At 39.0% G+C, this 19,810-nt stretch overlaps 1 protein-coding gene across 1 annotated transcript; it reads right to left on the reverse strand.

Moving 5' to 3' along the window:
• Positions 1–448: 448 nt before the first annotated feature.
• On the reverse strand, positions 449–13,887 carry klhl21 (kelch-like family member 21). Its single transcript, XM_080031273.1, has 6 exons — positions 13,763–13,887; positions 7,927–8,775; positions 7,368–7,609; positions 4,465–4,870; positions 3,495–3,567; positions 449–3,133 (listed from the first exon to the last, which is right to left on the reverse strand). Exons 2-6 carry the CDS (start codon positions 8,718–8,720, stop codon positions 2,801–2,803), a joined length of 1,848 nt encoding a protein of 615 aa, XP_079887399.1. The 5' UTR covers positions 8,721–8,775; positions 13,763–13,887; the 3' UTR covers positions 449–2,800.
• Between the last annotated feature and the right edge of the window lie 5,923 nt (positions 13,888–19,810).

Here is a 19,810-nt window from a genome sequence, read left to right on the forward strand (position 1 = left end):
CTGCATTCCAAATCACATACTCTTTCGTTTTACTACAATACATACTAAAGTACAGAAGAGTATTAGGGCCACAATCAGATAAGAACTTTTTTTTTTTCATTAAGTCGAGAAATTTCAAGAATAAAGACGAATACTCCAAAATGCTATTGGAGTAAGTGGGGCATTTATGTATTTTCAGCATACTACAATTGACGTGCACGTATTGTGACATCCTAAATCTTTTTCTGGCATACTAAATAGTATAGAATTATGAGGATTGGAATGCAGGGTTAGAGTCAAGGTTTCTGTTAAACATTCTGGGGGCTAAATCTTACAGATCCTGTGATTAGAAAATTGATACTTAGTCATGCAAGAGAAGGCCAAGTAATGATCATGCTTTATGTAGTTAACACAGTGAGTGAACGTGAACTGCATGATTGTGAAGGCTGCTTGAATGTGAAAATATATTTATTTTGCTTAATACATGAAGCCTCCTATCAACGTGCCTATTGCAGCTAGACTAGGTAGTAGGAGAATCACTAGTAAATGATACACAGTGGGACTGTGAGAATCACTGAATGTAAGTTTTGTTTGTTGACAGGGCAGCTTTAAATGTTTCAAATCAAATTCATTTGGGCCATTTAATTCACAATGTCCACAGTAAATACAGGTTGTAACTGAACAGACATCAGACTTAGTTGGAATTAAGACACAACAAGTTGATTTAATGTTAAAATATACAGCTTTATAACCGAATGAATTAGCTTACTCTTAAAAAAAAAATAAAAATCATGCACTTTTGTCTTTTCACTCTCGACTGAAACTACTGTCCACTCGTTTGCTAACAGCTCATCATCAAATGTGACTTTGCAGAATAAACTCTCAGACCTGCCTGCAGTTTCATTGTATGGTTATCGCACTGTAAACATTATAAGAGACACAGTACATAAGGCTAAGAGAGGATACTATATTTACAAAACTGATTCAACATCACACACTTGTATGAAAACTATGAAAAAAAATGATGCGTCAACATTACCATAAAACACACTATGTCACCACTAGAGAAAACACTAGTTTTACATTTAGAACAAGTTGAGATTGTTATGAACTTCCAGTTGTTGCTGGGGACCCATCAACACATCAGCATAGCAACCACAGCACAAATATATCCATAAATAAAACAATACAAAACACACAAAAACATCCGTAAATACAATATTTTAAGTCGATTCTTCATGCACAATTTCACTGGAGGTTATAAAAGGCTGATGTAGCCTAGTTTAAGGGTCATAAGGAGATGCTAATAATCACTCACTCACTGTTCTTGACTTGCTTTTTCTCACTGTCTTCATGTTCACCAACAGACCAAGGGAAATTCCTCGTATGTGTAAACTTATTTGGCAATAAACCTTATTCTGATTCAATAGAGTATCAACTGTGAAGAATAAGAAGTAAACGTCATATCCAACCATCCAGATATACAGTACTATATATATATATTACTCATATGTCTGTTTAACGCGGGAAATCAATAGTGATCTCAACATTTTGGGAATGTAAACAGATTATTTCAGGTTGATTGTTTCTAGCCATGCATTTGGCGCTTGATCTGGGTGTAAAATTTAAAATATCGGTGGACAATTTTTTCTAAGGACCAAATGGATACATCAGAACCAGAAATCTGGAATTAACGCATTCTTCCTTGTCTACATTACCCAAACATGGGTATAAAAAAACCTCCAACACTGACAGTTTGGTAGAAGTTTTGGATTTGTTGACAGCCAGCATTACACATTTAAATGTAATGTGTAGATTTGAAAGAAATCCACAGTAATTCACTTCTACACAGAGACACATGGAAAAGTTGGGGACTGTGAGCTGCTCTTTTTTGAAGGTGAGGGAAAGTTGACCAGTTATTTCTCATCATGATAGTCTTGTAACACCAAACTACACCGTGTTGAAACAAGCATGAATCCTAAATGTCACCCTTTTTTAGCGTGGAATAGGCTTTTGGTTCCCTCTTGTGGCCAGTGGAGGGAAAATACACCCAGCACACCAGTGTGTATTCTTTAACCTTTTTAAGCTCATTGGTTTCATGAGACAGTAATAAGCCCATCACAGGTTGACACATGAGGCAAAGACGCTGCACTAGAATACCTACTTAGGTGACATTTACACTTTTGTCGAAAGTGTCATCAAAGAGTATAATTGGGTTTAACAAGAGAAATAAAAGTCTAGGATGAGGATGAAACTGCCACGATTCACAACCACTTTAAGCTGTGAGAAATTAGTCATTTTTTAAATTTACTTTAATCTCTAGCTCTATTTTTATACCTATCACCTTTTATGTTAACGAACCAGGGGGAAAACTAGGAATGCCTTATGACATCTTACCTCACGCCTTTTGAAAACTGTTACTTCACTCCGACTACAAGTGATAAACCATTTCTAAAAAAAAAAAAAAAAACATTTTCTTTTACAGTTTGGTTAACTTTCCCTCCTTCAATTCAGAGCATAAAAACAACCGCTCCCCTTAATTATTATTATTCATTTTTTGACAGCATCCGTCCGGGACTGTCTTCCACGCATTGACACCAAGCACAGCCAAGAAACACCAGGCTTTTTTCAGTGATTGTCTGTGTGACATTTGGGCAGTACAGTTAATTATCAGGTCCCAGACTTATTTTTGCTCCGTCTTCTCTCCTTTCCTTTCAAACAGCTCCAGCATTGTGACGAGGTAAAAACTACTCATAATAGAAACTAAAAAAACAATATATATATATATATAAAAAGGTCCAAAAAAATACTCAGTCCTCCCTCATGCTGCGTTCACATCCGGGATCTGGTTGAGATTGTTGTTGAGGTTGTGGAGCGCTTGTTGCCGGAGGTGGTGCCTGTGTAAGTGAATGGCGTTGGAATCGGGTATGTCGACGGGGGGTTCGAAGGCGCTGGAGACTTGGGGCATGAACTGTCTGAATATGCTGACGCTGCCGTGCCAGAAGGTGGGCTGAGGTAAGCGGCCGGCCAGGGACCAGGAGCGCGTGCTAGGGTCGTACGCTTCCACCACGTCGGACAGTTCAAACGTGTTGTCGTAACCCCCGGACACAAAGAGTTTACCGCCGAGCACCGCCACACTGCCTCCAACATGGACCTGGGATGGAGAGAAGGAATTAGATTAAGAAGTGTGGTTTGTGATGTGATACATACATAGATATTATAAAAGGATGTCAAAGGTGAGACTATATTGTATGTAGGGATTCAAAATGTGTAAGCAAATTCCAAATACATGATACAGGTATTAACACTTCATTTATGGATTCATTTAGCTCTATTTTGGACTCATCTGATAATCTTTTACTTGTCTTCTGGAGCCAACAGGTTAATTTAATTATCATTAAGCAGTTATCAATTTAAATTTCACTTTCACCTATGCTTGAAAGGATGGGACAATTCAATATGTCTATTCATCACCTTCACTGTATTCAGAAAAGAGTGGGACGTGAAATACAAACCTGGGTCATGGGACTGATTTTGTCCCACTCGTTCTTCTGAGGGTTATACGAGTCAACTTCAGCTGAGTCGTCCCTATGAATGAAAACACATTAGGGTCAAGTCAACAATCATCAGCTACGAATATATGTGTTTGTATCAATTGTATTCTAAATATCCGGTATTATACATGTAAGCTTCTCTAACCAACCTTATTAACATCCTATGTAACAAATAAATGTGGAAAGATGTAAGTTTGTCCCATTTTGATGCTTTAAAAAAAGATATAGACATTGATTGTAATTTAATTGACCTTTGTTCTTTGGACTGTCAACTGTATTACATGACTAAATTTGAAAAGGAATTTAGTCATTCTCTTTAAGTGTAACATTCTTTTGTAATATTTCACAGAAGGAAATCAAGAAGCTGATGTACAATGGCGCACTCATGTGGTAGAAAAACAGAATGGTTGTTTAACTAGTTGATCATTTCTGAATGCCTTTATTAGTTGTATAGCCGTTTTCAGAGCAAAGTAGCCTACCAATGCTATGATGAAAAAATACTCCTGTTAAAGCAAAAGTCCTGAATTAAAAATCCTAATTGGGTTAAGAACAAGGACCTCAAAATGTCAGTGCTAGACTAAATGTACATGGTTACTACCATTAGTGTTCTGTACAACTGTTCTTAAAGAAAATCAATGAGTGTCTTGGAGTACGATGGGAGCTAGTCCTCCCACATTCTAAATAAAGAAACACACATTGAATTTAGATCTTAGGGAAAGCAGGACATTTTGAACAGATATGGCAGCCTTTCCTGGACTATAAAGCAGCGCTGAAGTGACCTTCATGACACCCTTTTGACTTTTAAATGTTTTGCTGTCTTTAAAACCTGTTAAGTAGAGTACGCCATGTTAGTCGTTTATTTTATCTTGTCTTTTGTTTGTGTGTTCACTTTTTCCGTTGTCTGTTTGTGTTCCCAAAAAACGTCACCCACCTGATGAAGTAGATCTGGCTTTTGAGCGTGACGGTTTTGGGTGTGAAGGACCAGGGCGGCATCTGTCCACAGCTGACCATGTTCCAGCGGTTGGTGTCGGGGTCGTAGCTCTGTATGGCCATGGTGTCTTCCCCCGTCAGAGAGCCGATGGCGTAGAGGCGTCCGCTGCAGGTGGTGGTGGAGCAGTTATCCATGGCGAGCATCATGGCGGGTAAGGCCTCCCAGCAGTCTAGAACCTGGTCGTAGCGCTCCGTGCTGTCGGAGGCGATGACGTACAGCTGGCCCTTTAAGACGCAGGTGCTGTGGTACTCTCGGGGCTTCAGCATGGGAGAAACCTCCGTCCACTCGTTCACACTGGACTTGTAGCGCCACACGCAGTCGTAGAGCCGCGAGCCGTCGGAGCCGCCTGGAAGATGGAAAAAGGTGTCGTATGAGCAATTCAGATGGATTATGTATGGATTTAAAACGCTGATGCTTTTTAAGAAACTCGAAAAATTAAATGTTTGACATATTCCAAAGCAGAGGGAATGGACATTAGGGTAAGGTGATCAATTGATCAATCACAATATTAATATGGATATTATCCCAATATGTATATGTATCGTTATCGCTATTATTAGGCTGGAATTAAATTATTTAATTTAGACAACAAAAATCTGCAAAATGATAAAGCAATATCCATAGTCTAAATTTAAAAAAATATAAATTATTACTCAGAACAATACAGGTGTAATGTCAGTGTATACTCCTTTCTTAAGGAGCATACTGAAAAAAAATGTAGTTGATAATGTTCCTACTCGCAAACAAAGTTATATTCAACAAAGAGATGGACATTTGGGCATCAATAGAAAAAGAAAATGTAGAATGTACTACTTTCTCAGATTCTTTAACAGTCTTTTAGGATCCAGATTCACTCCCTGTTTTTACAGCAGCTCAGTTTGTGAGTAAAGAACATTCTGTCATGAGGGTATTTACAGACGTTCTAGAACTGCACTGTTGAACTGCACTGATTCAATATTTCAAATGACTCATTTGCCCTTTTAAAACCCAGTATACCCTTATTACATTCGCCCAGGCAAGAAACATATATATAAATAATGGTCACAAATCTCAAAACTTATCCTAATGAAATTGTATCTGAAGTTCTCAACACTAACTGCCCAGCATCAACATTACGCAATGGCAGGCTGCTGTTATTTCTGTCATTGAAGGAGTGAGTGAGCGGCTACATGTGTTGTTTGCAGGAGACATACTGTACGCTCTGAGTTATGGGTCTAGGGATGATTTCAAGGTAAACATTCATTTCTAAAGGATAGGACCTAATGCTTATATTTTTTATTTTTTTCTGTGAAAATCCTTATTTAGCCATTGGTACCACATATGTTTGACAATATCATACGATTATGGATCTTGCTACAAAGGAGATATCAGTAAATTGGGGGGTCATGTTAAAACCTGTAAGGTAGAATAAATGTTTGTACAATGGAAACTCAATAAAAATAAATAAAAATAAATTCTAAACGATAGGACAGTCTGCTGGTCACCAAGATGAGGAAGAAAATGATGATGATGTTGATGATGATGATGATGATGAAGATGATGATGATAGTGCTACTGATGTCCTGGCAGCACACCATGTCCTGCCTTGTTCACAGTTCCCACTAAGCAGCCTGTAGCCAGTAGCCAGTGAGCCGGCAGTTTATTTATAAGCCCGACAGCCATTTCATAAGAGCGGGAATGGAAATCTACTGACTGCAGCTTTCACACTACAGTGAATCTAATATACACACACAGCCACTCTAACCAGGGCACACCGTCTGTGGGCCTTCCTTCAGTGATAAAAACTCAACTCTAGCTGTGCACACAAGAATCTAGTAGAACACTAGGACTTTTAGTTTGACATGGTTTACTCTGCTCATTTTGTGGATTCAATGTTCTCTGTGGATATTAGAGATTAAATGCAATATTTGAAATATTTGCCAACCATTGCCCTCTTAGACAAGGTGTGAAGAGAAAGACATTAAAGTAGCTATGAGGAGCTTTCGGTTTTGAATGATTCTAGGACCTCCTTTGAACAAAAGTGTTTTTTGACACAAGTGCCTGCTATCCTAGAGAGCTTAGCTAGCGTGTGGCAGCGGTGTGTGCTTTTGTTTAGGAAGCGAGTGAAAGAGATACATAAAGAGGCGGCAGATGCATCGCAATGAGGTAAATGTATTTATATGTGACTATGATGAAAGATTAATAATGGTACTATGACGATAGTGAAGCAAAGTTAACTTGATTTAGTACTTTTCAGGAAACACAGGATGTTCTGGTCTGCCTGCCATACATTTTTCTTCCGTTCCTGGGAAATCGGAACCTTGCAAAGTCATTAATGATAACCTTATAAATATAGGGTTGTTTTCACTAATGGTCTGGTTTGCTGTTACAGGTGGTCGTTTATAAATCAGCAGAGGAAACATTTGTACTGTTTCATTAAAATGTAAAAGTTCCTAATAGGAGGTCTAAATGACTGTTCATTATTTATTCTTATTTAATGATTTGAAAATGTTCTTCCACACTTCCTTCTGTCCCCATGCCCTTAATAGGTTTCCTTTCATGTTATTGTTTGTTGACTCTGTTATGATGAATGTATGGCTAATGTAAGACTTCAAATAGAATGCCCATTTGGGGGAGTCTGAATGTGAATCTTACCCGGGACATACAGTACATATTGTTCCCTAAGGATGCTATGCTGTAGGACATGCTACCCGTGCACTGCAAAGGCATTAATATTTACTATATAAAAATAGTATTGTAAGCCCTGATGGTCTCGTTTGCTGTTACAGGCCATTTATAATCATCTTCGGGAGAAAAAAAATCCATAGACATTTAAAAACGCCACATAGGTATAAACAACTTACCTGAGACATACATATCGTTCCCCAGTGCGGCGATGCTGTAGCCTCCTCCCAGGTGGTCGGGGAACTCGGCCAGGTACCTCCACTGTCCCGTCTGGGGGTTGTAGCAGTCGACGGTCACCAGCTCGTCACAGTCCTGGTCACACCCCCCCACCACCACCAGGATCTCTGCCAGGCCCGTGGAGGGACGTGGGCGCATGCGGTGGCACGGCCGGTCGTGGCGGTCGTACTCAAAGGACTGGAAGCTGATTGGTCGATTTGAAATTGATATAGAACACGTGAAAGAAAAAAACAGAAAGGGTCGTACAGAAATTAGTGATATGACACAAAATAGAAAGTATAACGTGGTGGATACATGTATGATGAATTCTTGATGATTGGGATTACATGAAGTCATGATTATTTTTATTATTAATATCATTATTAATATTATTTGACTTTTGTTTTTAAACTCATCCAAATATATCTTTTTACTTATCCTACAAAAACAATGCATTAAATATTCATATAAAATACTATACTATAATTTCTTGCATATTTTAAAAAAATGATATCGAATTACCTCCGGGCTTCGTTGACCATGCGTAGACAGGTGGGCGACAGGTAAACCAGCGGGTCACTCTCCACGTGAGCCAACAGGAAAAACCTCCTGACGAACGGTAGGCGGACCTGCTGCAGGAGCTCAGGCCAGTAGTGCAGTCTCCTCTGTAGATCGGCTTTTACCCAACGCACCGCGATTTGATAAACCTTCTCCTCCTTGTCCACGCAAAGCTCGTCTTCCGACATAAACTCCAGTAGGCGCTTACACGGCAACTTTTCAAAGTCCGTCCCCTTAGCCAGCTCCATTATGTTCTTTAGGGAAAATCGCCGAGCGCTGGTAGCTAGCTCACGGCAAGCGAAAGCCTCCGCAAAATCCTGGATCTCCAAACAATTCGTAACATCTAGTCGCTGTTCCAGAAAAGCGCAGCAGGCCTCTTTGACCGAGGGGAACTGAAATAAATCGGCCGTTTTGAGCAGGACGTCCACATTGTCCTGAGTGACCGTGACCCGTCCCGTGTAGCAGAAGTCCACCAGAAGACCCAAAAGCTCGGCTGAAACCTCGTGGAGAACCACTCGGTCCATGGCGCTCTCACGCAAAGTGCCCGCGAACATGGCCCGGAAGTAGGTGCTGGCAGCGGCCAGAACCGTGCGGTGGCAGTGGAACTCGCTGCCCTCGGCACATAATGTAACGTCAAAAAACTTGCGCTCGGCCCGGAGTTCGTGAATCCCCCGCAGAAGGTTGAAGGCGTGGGCAGTGTCAAAGAAAGGCAAGGTGGACGGCTGGGTCTGTAACACTGGCTTCTCTGTAGTCTCCATCTTCTCTATTGGTGTCTGAGTGTCAAGGGGGTTGTCCTCAGAATGCTGTTATCATCTGAAACAAAAACATACACAAGAGACATATCAGCACAATATTACGTATGTAGGACTGCAGCAAACGAAAATTGCAGAATTATGTTCTATTATTATACCAAGCACTGTTTTGTAAAGTCCAAAATATACATCTTCATATGTCTTGTTTTGACAGAGCAACAGTCTAAAACTCAAATGATATTCAGTTTACAAAAAAGAAAATCCATTAAAAACAACTTCATAACAAAAATGCAGCAAATCCTCTCATAATCGAGAAACTAGGTGATTTTTTTTCCTTGAAATTTTCTTTAAAATGATTAAATGTTTGTCATTAATCAAAGAGGTTGCCGCCTTATTTTCTATTTTAACCGTCTTAAATGTGGCAGCTCTTATCGCATGTGTTTCATTGTCAAACATGAAGCAATACACTGTGATCTGTCATGGTGGAGGAAAAAAAGTAATGGCCATGACGACGTTCAAAAAAAGTTTTAGCGTTCAAAATCTCACAAAAAGATCAGACAAGAGAGCAGAAGCAAAAGGAATTTAACTTATTCAAACATCAGTCCCCACGTTCAAACACCTAAAAGCAAACACAACCCTTTTGAATATCCGTCTGTTGATTCCACTGCCAAGTCGTGGTTATTCTAGAAACTAATACAACCAAACATGTAACCGGGCCACTCATCCAAACCGGGCCCACATTTTCAAATGATAGATAAACTGTTCTTTCCCCTACCTGAAAAGCTCCTCCGGGTAGGTTTCACAAGCAAAAATTCAGCGCGTCTAGAATATATGACGTGCGTAGCTCAGCGTGACTTTAGCAGATATGACCGGGGGCTACTTACACCGTGTTTTAAGAAAGAGAGCTGTGCTTGTGCTCGGGGGGCTATTAATACACCAGCAGTGTCCATTTCCAGGCATGAGTGAGGGGGGGAGGAGGGGGAGAGAGATTTGGGGAGAACACCTCACATGCCGTGGGCTGTGTGGAGAGTACAAACCCCTTACACACACACACAGACACAGACACACACACACACACACACACACACACACTGGTATGTCTCTGTGGTCAGGGGAGCGTAAGGAAAGTGGTGTATTTGAGAGTGGAGCCAGCTGAGCCCGGGACTCCGAGTCGTCAGCGCCATCATCAGAGCAGCAGAACTAAATACAGAGCTTCCAGTCATAATATAGTGAAATCAGCTAACCGTAGCACTATAGCACCACAGGCCAGCTTTGAAGCAAGGCAGGATAACAGGAAGAGGGACAGCTCAAGTGTCAAAAACATACTCTGAATCCACACCTCAAAATGAATGATACATTTAAAGTAGCTACGAGGAACTTTCAGTTTTTTGTTGATTCTAGCGCCCCCGTCGGACAAAAGTGGTAGTGTTTTATTAAAGATCTTTGCAAGCGCATGCCGGTATTGCGTGCAGCATACGTTAAGGAAGCGAGTTAAAGAGAGGAAGTTCGATTGATCAAGTCAAGTCATAATGCAGTTTGTGCTATAGCCTAATTATATTTATGACCAAAACGAATGACATTCCCATTAGCGCCTGCCTGCCAGGGCTGCACAATATCAGAAACACAAACATGTACTTTCTATTTTTGGCTTTAATTAGCAAACATTAGCATGCTAACAGGCTCAATTCAGATGGTAACAATAGTCGACATTTGACCTGCATGTTGCTAACATTGTAATTTCTAGCATATTAGCATTCTGCAATAGCATTTAGCTTAAACCAGCACTATGCCTATGTACGGTCACAACATTTCATATCTGTAGACTCTCTTCTTGGATGTTTTGACTCTGAGTCAGTTTTCTTTTAGTCAGTCAAAGTAATCATATAATTTCTATTTACAGTAGTTCAGAGCATTCGTCTGTCTTCACAGATCCTTCTAGTAACACGGTTCCCAGTAACACGGTATATATACCCTGTCATTAGCTCATTTTAAGAAATAGAATCTCGACATACATCACTCATCCTCAAGACTTTAAGCCCAGCCCACTGATGACACTTAAGTCCTCTGACTAACAAAACAACATTGCATTTCTCTGAGTGTTTTCGTACTGAATATAACTGCAGCTCGTGATGTAAACTGCAGAGACGGACGGGCTAACAGTGTAGTGCTACGTGTTGAAAGGTGCCAGGGGTGGGCGTGGGACTCTTTCACCCATATATCAAGGCTTGTGAGGGTCATACAGTATACTGGCTCTAACACTGCTCCCTCTGTTCCCCATCACTCATAACAGGGAGATTGTTTCCACCGGCTCCCCACCCTCTCTCTCTCTCTCTCTCTACCTTCCGTACAGAGTTATAAATCGCTGTCAGCTATTCTCAGAGAGCACGTTGGTAAACACACCGATTGTGAGTTGCTCAATAGTTCTTCTGAGACTGTTTGAGTATTAAAGCTACAGTGTGTGTAGAGAAGTCTGCGCTGTTTGCTCTGTGTATTAATGTTTAGTGTAGCAGCCAATCATTTTGTAATAACTTCTGCCAATAACATAATCATTTTTCAGTTATTCATGTAATAAAAGCCGATAACGTACCAACTCACTTGCCAATAATGTAAGGACATTTCTGAACCAATGATGTAATAACTTTTTGCAAATAAGGTAATACATTATTGTATTTTTTTATAATACGTTTTTGGCAAGTTACTACTACATACTACTATGGCGTTTATTACTTAAAAAAATATAATTATTACTTTATTTGCAGTTACAACATCATTGGCGGATAGATTTGCTAAAAGCCAAACAGCCATAATAACAGATGCAATGGTTCAAAGCACATTTTTAAGTTTAACAGTGTCCAGCGGGAGTAAGAAATCACTGAGGTAAAGTAAAAGGTCAAATCTAGTCACGTCACGTCTATGTAAGGAAACACTATTATCCCCTTAGACAATCACTTAATCACTTAAACAGAAGTTAGGTAGAAAGAGGAGTTTTTCCTGGGTAGTGTAGAGAGGTAGGCTATCTGCCCTTCAGAGAGCAGTTTGAATCTTCTCAGAGCTCCGCTGCATTGTTGAACCCTGGTGTGGAATGTTTTCTCTGGCCAGGATGAATGGCTGAGGGGCTTTACTGTATTACAACCTTAGAACAAATCTCTGTAAGGAGATACCTGTGTATTTTGAGAGGGGAATGATCATCCCCAAATACCGAAGAGAGTCTCCCAAAGGCCTTTAATGCACGTTCCTACTAATTCAAAAAGCAACTAGGGATTTAAAGTGTGTTCAAGTCTCTGACTGATTTTTCTGAAGCTAAGACATCTTGACTTAATTCAATGAGGGGATGTTAACAGGATGAATAAACAACAGGCTCAGTTTACATCAAAATATTTACAGTTCTCCATCTCGTGTTTTGAATGCTTGCGTTGCCCCTCGCTGTGACAGCTTCAATAACTTAGGGACAATTTACATACAGTATGCTTCAGAACCATTTTGCATTTTTGTCATCTGTAGGAGTCATCATGATAACAGCAGAATAGCTCCACTGTGTGCACTGTGCAGGGTTGCCTTGATGAAACTTGGCTATTCATATTTAATCTTTTACTTTGCATGTGTCAAGCTCTGGTCACTTTGAATATCCAATGAATGAACATATGAGAAGAAGTATAGAAACCTTGCAGGCATTTTTTCTGCCCTAATACAGGCATCAAAATCCTCGAAAATTTGACCCACACTGCGCTATAGAAAGGTGCACAGATGTGTGCACTACAGCCGTACAACCACACTAAGACAGCTGACCTCTCTACTGTTGTTCCTGGGGCAAAAATCAAGCGCCAGAACTAAGTGAGTGAACCAGGCCTGGCCATAAAAAGGCAATATGTCATCTCATCTCCACCCCCACCCCCCCCCCCCCCCCCCAGTGGAGGGTCAGCATGAGGCTACTAGCAGCAACAACACACAGATAAGGAGACAGCAGTGGAGGTATTCCTGGTATGTTGATGCCACCACAGTGTCTCATTTTTAGTTAAGTGGTAAGTGCTGGAAAAATGGACTCCACCTATAAGTTAAAGCCATATGCATTCAAAACCTTATTCAAGCCAAAAAATATCAAATAGTATCTGTGCATATGTATTAAAAAAGCATGTTGTATGAACGACTTAATTGTGTTGGAATATTGTCATACTGTTGTTTTTGCTACTTTTAATTTAGTAAAATATATTTGTTCTGCTCTCTTGGCCAAGTCCTTGAACTATACAGATCAAGTACAAACTTTACATGACTACATTTAAAGTCTATTAAAGTAGCAAATGGTTTATATATTAAGAATGCAGGGTAGAATATATTTCAGGGCCACCCACAGGGCTTTCATGTTTCATTTTAAGTCTCATGCTAGGGATCATTGAATCCCAAACAACACGCTCTTTCCTCCACCATTTGCATTCCTGAAATTCTTGTATGTATGAAGAAATGCAGTTTGAAGTTGTAATAAACATTTGCATCAAACAGGCCATGCAACTGATGAGCTACGTCACACCCATACATTATATTGTGAGGACTCTGTGCAAAAATTGCTTTGGGGTCGGAAAAATGTCACTCATCTTTTACCAAAATCCCATGGACCTATACACGTTGGTCTATGTGATACTGTTTAACTGTGGCTGCGAGATCACAGCTCAAATACCGCGACGGACTCAATTCACCACATATATGTAATGCCACAATACAAATCAAAATTCTAAAGCTAATACACTATAAACAACAAACACCACTGCATGGTTTAACTGTTTAGCAACTTCTGTTTAGCTAGCGTGACCAACTTTTCACATAACATAGCGACTCCGTTTCGAAATGCCATTATAAGGACCATTTCAGTAATGTTTTTAATAGCCAAGAGTCCATCTAAACGTGATTATTTCCCCCAAAACTATACAATTATGTAACGCTTAAACGCAGCACGTCGTACCGTTATTTTTTTTATATATATAAAACGTAACAGCTACTGTCAGTCTATCCTCGCTAACGACATTAAAATCAGCCAAACTCAGCATGAGTCAACTTACCAGAGTTTATCTTCAGTCTTTTGCTGAGTATTTAACAAGTGTAGCGCGTTAACACCGTGAAAAACGAGCTGAAATGAAAGTTTTTCGATGCCGCTGTTGATGTGTTGGGCCTCCTCTGCGCCATGACACCCTGTACTGCGCTGTAATGAGTGATGCCTTCACGGGCTGTCGGAAATATCCGCACCAAACTGAACACGCACTTCAGGGATCGTAAACTATGCACTGTTAAAATTAAAATAAACATTTAAAAAAATATGCACGACTGATTGTAAAAGAGGTAAGATATATATCATATAGTCCAATACAAGCTACATAAATATATATATGTAAATAACTGTATAAATCTGAATGTATATTATTCCCAGCTTCACATACTGTATGTGAGCACACAAACACACATAGGCCTACAGTAGGCCAACACTACCATATAGGCCTAATTACTTTATTCAACTACGTTATTCCAATATTTGAATATTGTGCTTGCACCATTTGTCTGTTGCACTATTGAGTGAGTCTGAGAACTAAACACTTTTCTATTTCGTGCAACTTCATACTGTTTAATTTTCTACAGTTTTCCGACAGCTTATAACCAGTTTGAATGTGACCTTTTCTAATATACCGCAGGATCATCTGTTCTTTTTATGGATTGAGAAAATGTTTCCAAAGTACACTATTTAAAAAGCCCTTTTGAAATGGAAATGTCACCAAGCTGAATACAGGGCTGTTTTTCAGGACTTTTTAGAGATAATTTGGTCTCACAAAAAGAAACAGAAGAGGTGGAAGAAGTGGAAACGGGGTCAGAAAATGCAATATGATCACAAGTAGACAAAGAAGTCACATGTGGACAGACAAGTGTGAACACACGGACTGAGAGCTGGCCACTTTTGATCGGATTACCAAAATCACATCATAATCCCAAGTGGAAACAGGGCCAAAATCACTTATTGTGTAGTATGTTAACAAAGGGGGCCCACCACCACTAGTAACAACATAAGATTTTAGAAACAGTACGGACAGGTAGCGGATGATGAGGAGATATTCACAGATTTTGACAAAAGGGGATTGTTTTACAACAAGCTTTCTCCAGAATCGCTGACTCCACCTTTAATTATACTTACTTACTTACTTACTTACTTACTTACTAACTTACTGGCAGGCTCAGGGGCTATCTAAAAGTGAGACATGTTAGATAACAACACAGATTACTGCTATCAAGAGGCTACCAACCTTAATAGTCAAATTTAATCTATATCTACTATATCTTCTTATTAATATATGGTGATCTACTATGTTTGCAGACAGTGTTGTGCCATCAGAGAGACGAGCCCATATTTCAAAACTCTGAGCTCTGAAATGATTAAATCCCTCCAGTCCTTCTCCATGCCTCGGAGTGTTGGCAAATCTTCTAATTAAAGCTAAACCCCGGGCAGCATCACCGTTTACCTTCTCCCACGGCTCACATTTAGAATATACATATTGGCCTGAAGGCGTTTTCACAACCAATTATTTGGGGCGAATAAACATTGTGCATCGTGTGGGGGAAAATAACATAGGCCTACAGTATACGTAAAGGATTTATTAAGATGGTTGTGTCTCAGCCCAAACAAAGAAAAGTGTCACATAATATGGATGTGAAATTTGCCATTAAAGGAACAGTTTAAAAAAAACTCAAATACTGGTAGTCAGGTAACATTAAAAAGATGGAAAAAAACGATTCTTTTTATAAATTCAATACCTTTATGGATTAATAAATCCCCCCACTGGGTGTTAATAAGGCCATTTGCACCGATTCAGCAGAACTCCTTTAAGGGGAAAATCCACAAAGGCTTTACAATGTTTAATTCAATAATCTGTTTAAAATTCAGTCTGTGGAGGACACATGAACGTCCATCTTCCTTTGAGGGGAATAATGATTAGGGGAGAAAGAGAGAGCTGATGGCCTAGAATGTAGAATAAAGAGTGAAGGTACACTGGGCTATAGACCCTTTGAGGTGCAATTAAAGAGTGACCCAACGGTGAACTATCCCTGGCCTCCATGTCCCTCAGGCAGTCAATTGGAGATGTGGAAAACTGCTGACATACATCTTCCATGGGGTTGGTAGTGGCCTTGCAGAAAATTCATTTAGAAAATCTGTTTAATGGGCTACTCACAGAGGGTCTACTATCTGATACTGGCATTAAAAAGCACTTGAATGAGATTTAGTAATTAAAATGACTATGGCACTTTCAGTGATAAGGAATGTACTTGAGCCTTTATCGTAAAAATATACTTGTAAGACAGTCAGATTTTTGCTAAATCTGTCATTAAAAAAGGTACTTATTTAGCACATATATAATTGTGTAGTTTGGCTTATTTAAAATGTATGCACTACAACTACTGATGGATGTCTTCCATATGTGTTGGCGACGTGCAGAAACACTTCCAAATTAGGTAGCTTATAGTGGGGTCTTTTAGCTACTGATACTGACATTTAAAAGTGATAGTGATTCATTTGAAATACATCATTAAAAGGGTACTTGTGTAGCACTTATAGCACTTGTAGGCCGGTTTATTAGGAGCTATATGTACTCGAATGATTCTCGCTGTTCTGGGTTTGTACCCTCAATGGATGAATGCACTTATTGGAAGTCGCTTTGGATAAGAGCGTCAGCTAAATGATACGTAATGTGATGCAATGTGACATTTTTGCAAAAGTATTTGCTTTCCTGGATGAGAAAATCCATATAAAATCTCATGTATTTATTTATGAAGTTATGAGCCAGTTAATAAGTAACTCAACTATTTATATTTAGTTTGTTTAAATAACATGGGTTCTATCATTTGGTGATAAATGTCATTTTGTAATTATTCTCAAATTGGCCTATCTCTTCTAATATCCATATTCAGTGTCATTTTAGACTGATTAACTGACGGCCATGCAAAATGTTATTTTATATTACTTATTTTTCAAAGTACCATAACACTGGTGATTTCTTTTTAAAGCATGTGTGATCATGCAGTTCAGGTTCCACTTTGTTGCTTTCAAATAATGTTAAAACCTTGAAAATTAAGTTCAGGAATAGATTTTAGTTCTTTGTGTAGTATACTGCTGCAAGATCAACCATGAGTGAGACCAACACGAAGCATGTTTGGAAGAAATATGAATATTTACACCAGTTCAGTCACTAGATGGCGACGTTCCCTTGTTTTTTACATTTCAAGCCACACAAACATCTGTTGACCAATAACTCTCTGGACAAAAATTATGTCTCACTCATGTATTATGGAACATTAATGGGGAGACAGATTACATTGGCCCTATAATGCTTCTGGCTATCCTTCACTAATTTGCGCTGGCTGTAAACTAAGCTTTGCTTCTGTGAAATGGTAGATTTATATGGGTTGTATTTCAGCAGTGGTAAGGCTCTGACACAGCCTCCCTGTTTACACTAGGCCAGCCATGACTGTAGACTCGGCTGTGTGTAGAGGATTTTCATTAATTTATCCAAACAATCAGCAATAAAGAATAGGTTTGTGCACTTCTTATGTTAAGTAACGTCAGGCTATATGTGCCATTAAAACCCCAGATTGTTAGATAATCCTTTATTAATGTAAGATGTTTGTAACAGAACTTTCAATTAGTTCCTAACCGCAAAACTGTTTGTAGATGTATGTCTTTCTTAGTAGTATTCATGCAGTTTGCAAACGTGATTGATGAAAGTTGCTTATGTAGTATTACGTTTCTGACATAATGTCTTGTGATTTGAGGTACATAATGATATTTTTGTGAAAAACTATTTTAAATCTCCCAATTTATCACACAGGACAGATGTTTCAACTCCTTAAAACATTTGAAAGCTAACATTAGTTCCGTTTACGTACTCAAAAACATGGCAATTAGTAGCTGTAAGAATAAATGAACAACTCAAATCTATGCAAGAACTTCTCTATGTGATTTGCGTTTTCATTTAGTGAAGCAAAAACACATAGCTGTGTTCTGTTTTTGTGTTATTTGAATGTATGGTAGCTGAAGACGGCACAAAACAGTATTGTTGTAGCTTCAGAAACAATGCCAATTGAAAAAACACATACAACAATCCAAACTGAAAAACACTCCAAATAAGAAAACGTGATGCAGAAAGCTAAAACAAATGGTGGTGTTTTTTCCACGTTTTGTGTAGTTTTGACTTTGCCATCATTTCTGTATTTGCATTTCCAAATGGAAATGTTTTGGGTTGTCACAGTGCATTTGATCTTGTCAACCATGTACTGGAAGAATGCAGTGCTTTTTAACCAATTAATTTATTATTAATAGATTTGGTGAGTGAGTATGTTTAGAACAACATAAGTAGTGAAATGCACTCTCATGCTCAGTATTTGCAACAACAGTATTTCCTCTGAATAACAGTGAAGATTTTATAAATAAAAATCACAATTTATCAGGGCCAGGCTGAAAACATTGACATGAACATGTTTCCTGACAAATATGACTGGAATGTATATGTATCATGATGATTCATTTATGAAAATACTCTAAAGCTGTAGTGCGTAACTTCTGTTGTCCCCATGAGGAATTACAACAACACTGTCTGCGCATCCACATGAGGTAAGTCTACCGTGATCACGCATGGACTTGATTTATTCTGCTGTACGTCCAGGTCCAGCAACATAATCAACAACTGAAACATTTTGTAGGCTTCTCCTGCGCCAGTATCGGGCGGCAACACCAATTTGTAAATGCTGCCATACTGAGAAAAAAAGGGTTTTGTGGAGCTGATGAGGCTTAATTAACTTTGTGTCAGCTCATACAACAATTAATGGCTTGAATGTAATCAACATTCATTTACAAAAAAGTTACACACTATAGCTTTAAATGGAACAATATAAGTTGTAATCTCCGATCACTGTATTAAGCTGATTTCACTGCTGTGAACTCCAATTGTTTAGTAGCTCTGTTGCATATGTAAGGACCCAACGCTGTAGCCTTGTAAATAATAGATATGACAAGCCGCAGCTTTGAATGTCAATACACCTCCGTGGAGATGTGGAGTGAAAGGAACCTTTTGATAAAGAAGTTTGATCAATGGAAACAGAGGAACAACACGGAGAAAGATAACACACACACACACAGGGCTTTGCTGATGAAGTAAAACGACAAAGTTGCACAACTTTTTTAAATTTGAATTATGGAGTCTGTTTGAACAACACAAGCCGGGGGACTTGGCCACGTACTGGTTTTGTATGTTGTTGAAGCCGGACACACAGTTACATAACACAATGGTAATGACTACCTTTTCATGCTGTGCCGCAGTATCAAAAGGTCAAGATGTGCTTTGGGTAATTGAATTCCAAATGTATTGTTGCACAGCGGTGTCTCTCCATGGGGTGACGGCTTTGAAGGGCCCCGTAATAAGGCACACAGGGCTTGTTGAAGTAGTATAGGGTTGTTATTTCTGGAAATGGGTGTTTTTCGGGGGAAAAGCAAAACATACTGGAGTGGCATAAAGTATTGAGGAAACTCGTCTTTATTGTACTAAATTCTATCACCAAGAGACAGGGCACTGCTAAGGCTTGGTCAGCAAGATGAACAAACTTTTTTCATATGAAATATTCTCTTAAAGTTCTTATTATTCATGCATTCAAATTTGTATTATTTCTTTCTTCAAGGGTTATTTATGATTGTCTACTGTGCAGATATACCTGGGGGTGGATTAATTTCAGCTAAGATATTGAACATTTGTATTCTGCACGCAATGATAGTTAAAGATGTTTTAATGCTTCGGTTCTACCATCCTTTAACTCCTGATAATTAGGTTGATTCACACTGAGCACGATGTGTATCTCAGAACAATCGCTGGATTACTTTTCCTTGCTCTTACTAAAGGCAACATTCTAACTAAGAGACACTGCAGATGAATAGGGTAACATTTTTTTTTTAACTTATTCCATTATGAAACTTTGCCAGTTGATAACTTTCATTAAACATTAAAAAACTATTCAGAAATTTATGCAATATGCAAATGTGGTAATATCTAAGTAATTATGCATACATTCTCTTAAAAAAACAA

The sequence above is a fragment of the Ammodytes marinus genome, assembly GCF_949987685.1.
Source record: "Ammodytes marinus genome assembly, chromosome: 7".
Taxonomy (NCBI): Eukaryota; Metazoa; Chordata; class Actinopteri; order Uranoscopiformes; family Ammodytidae; genus Ammodytes; species Ammodytes marinus.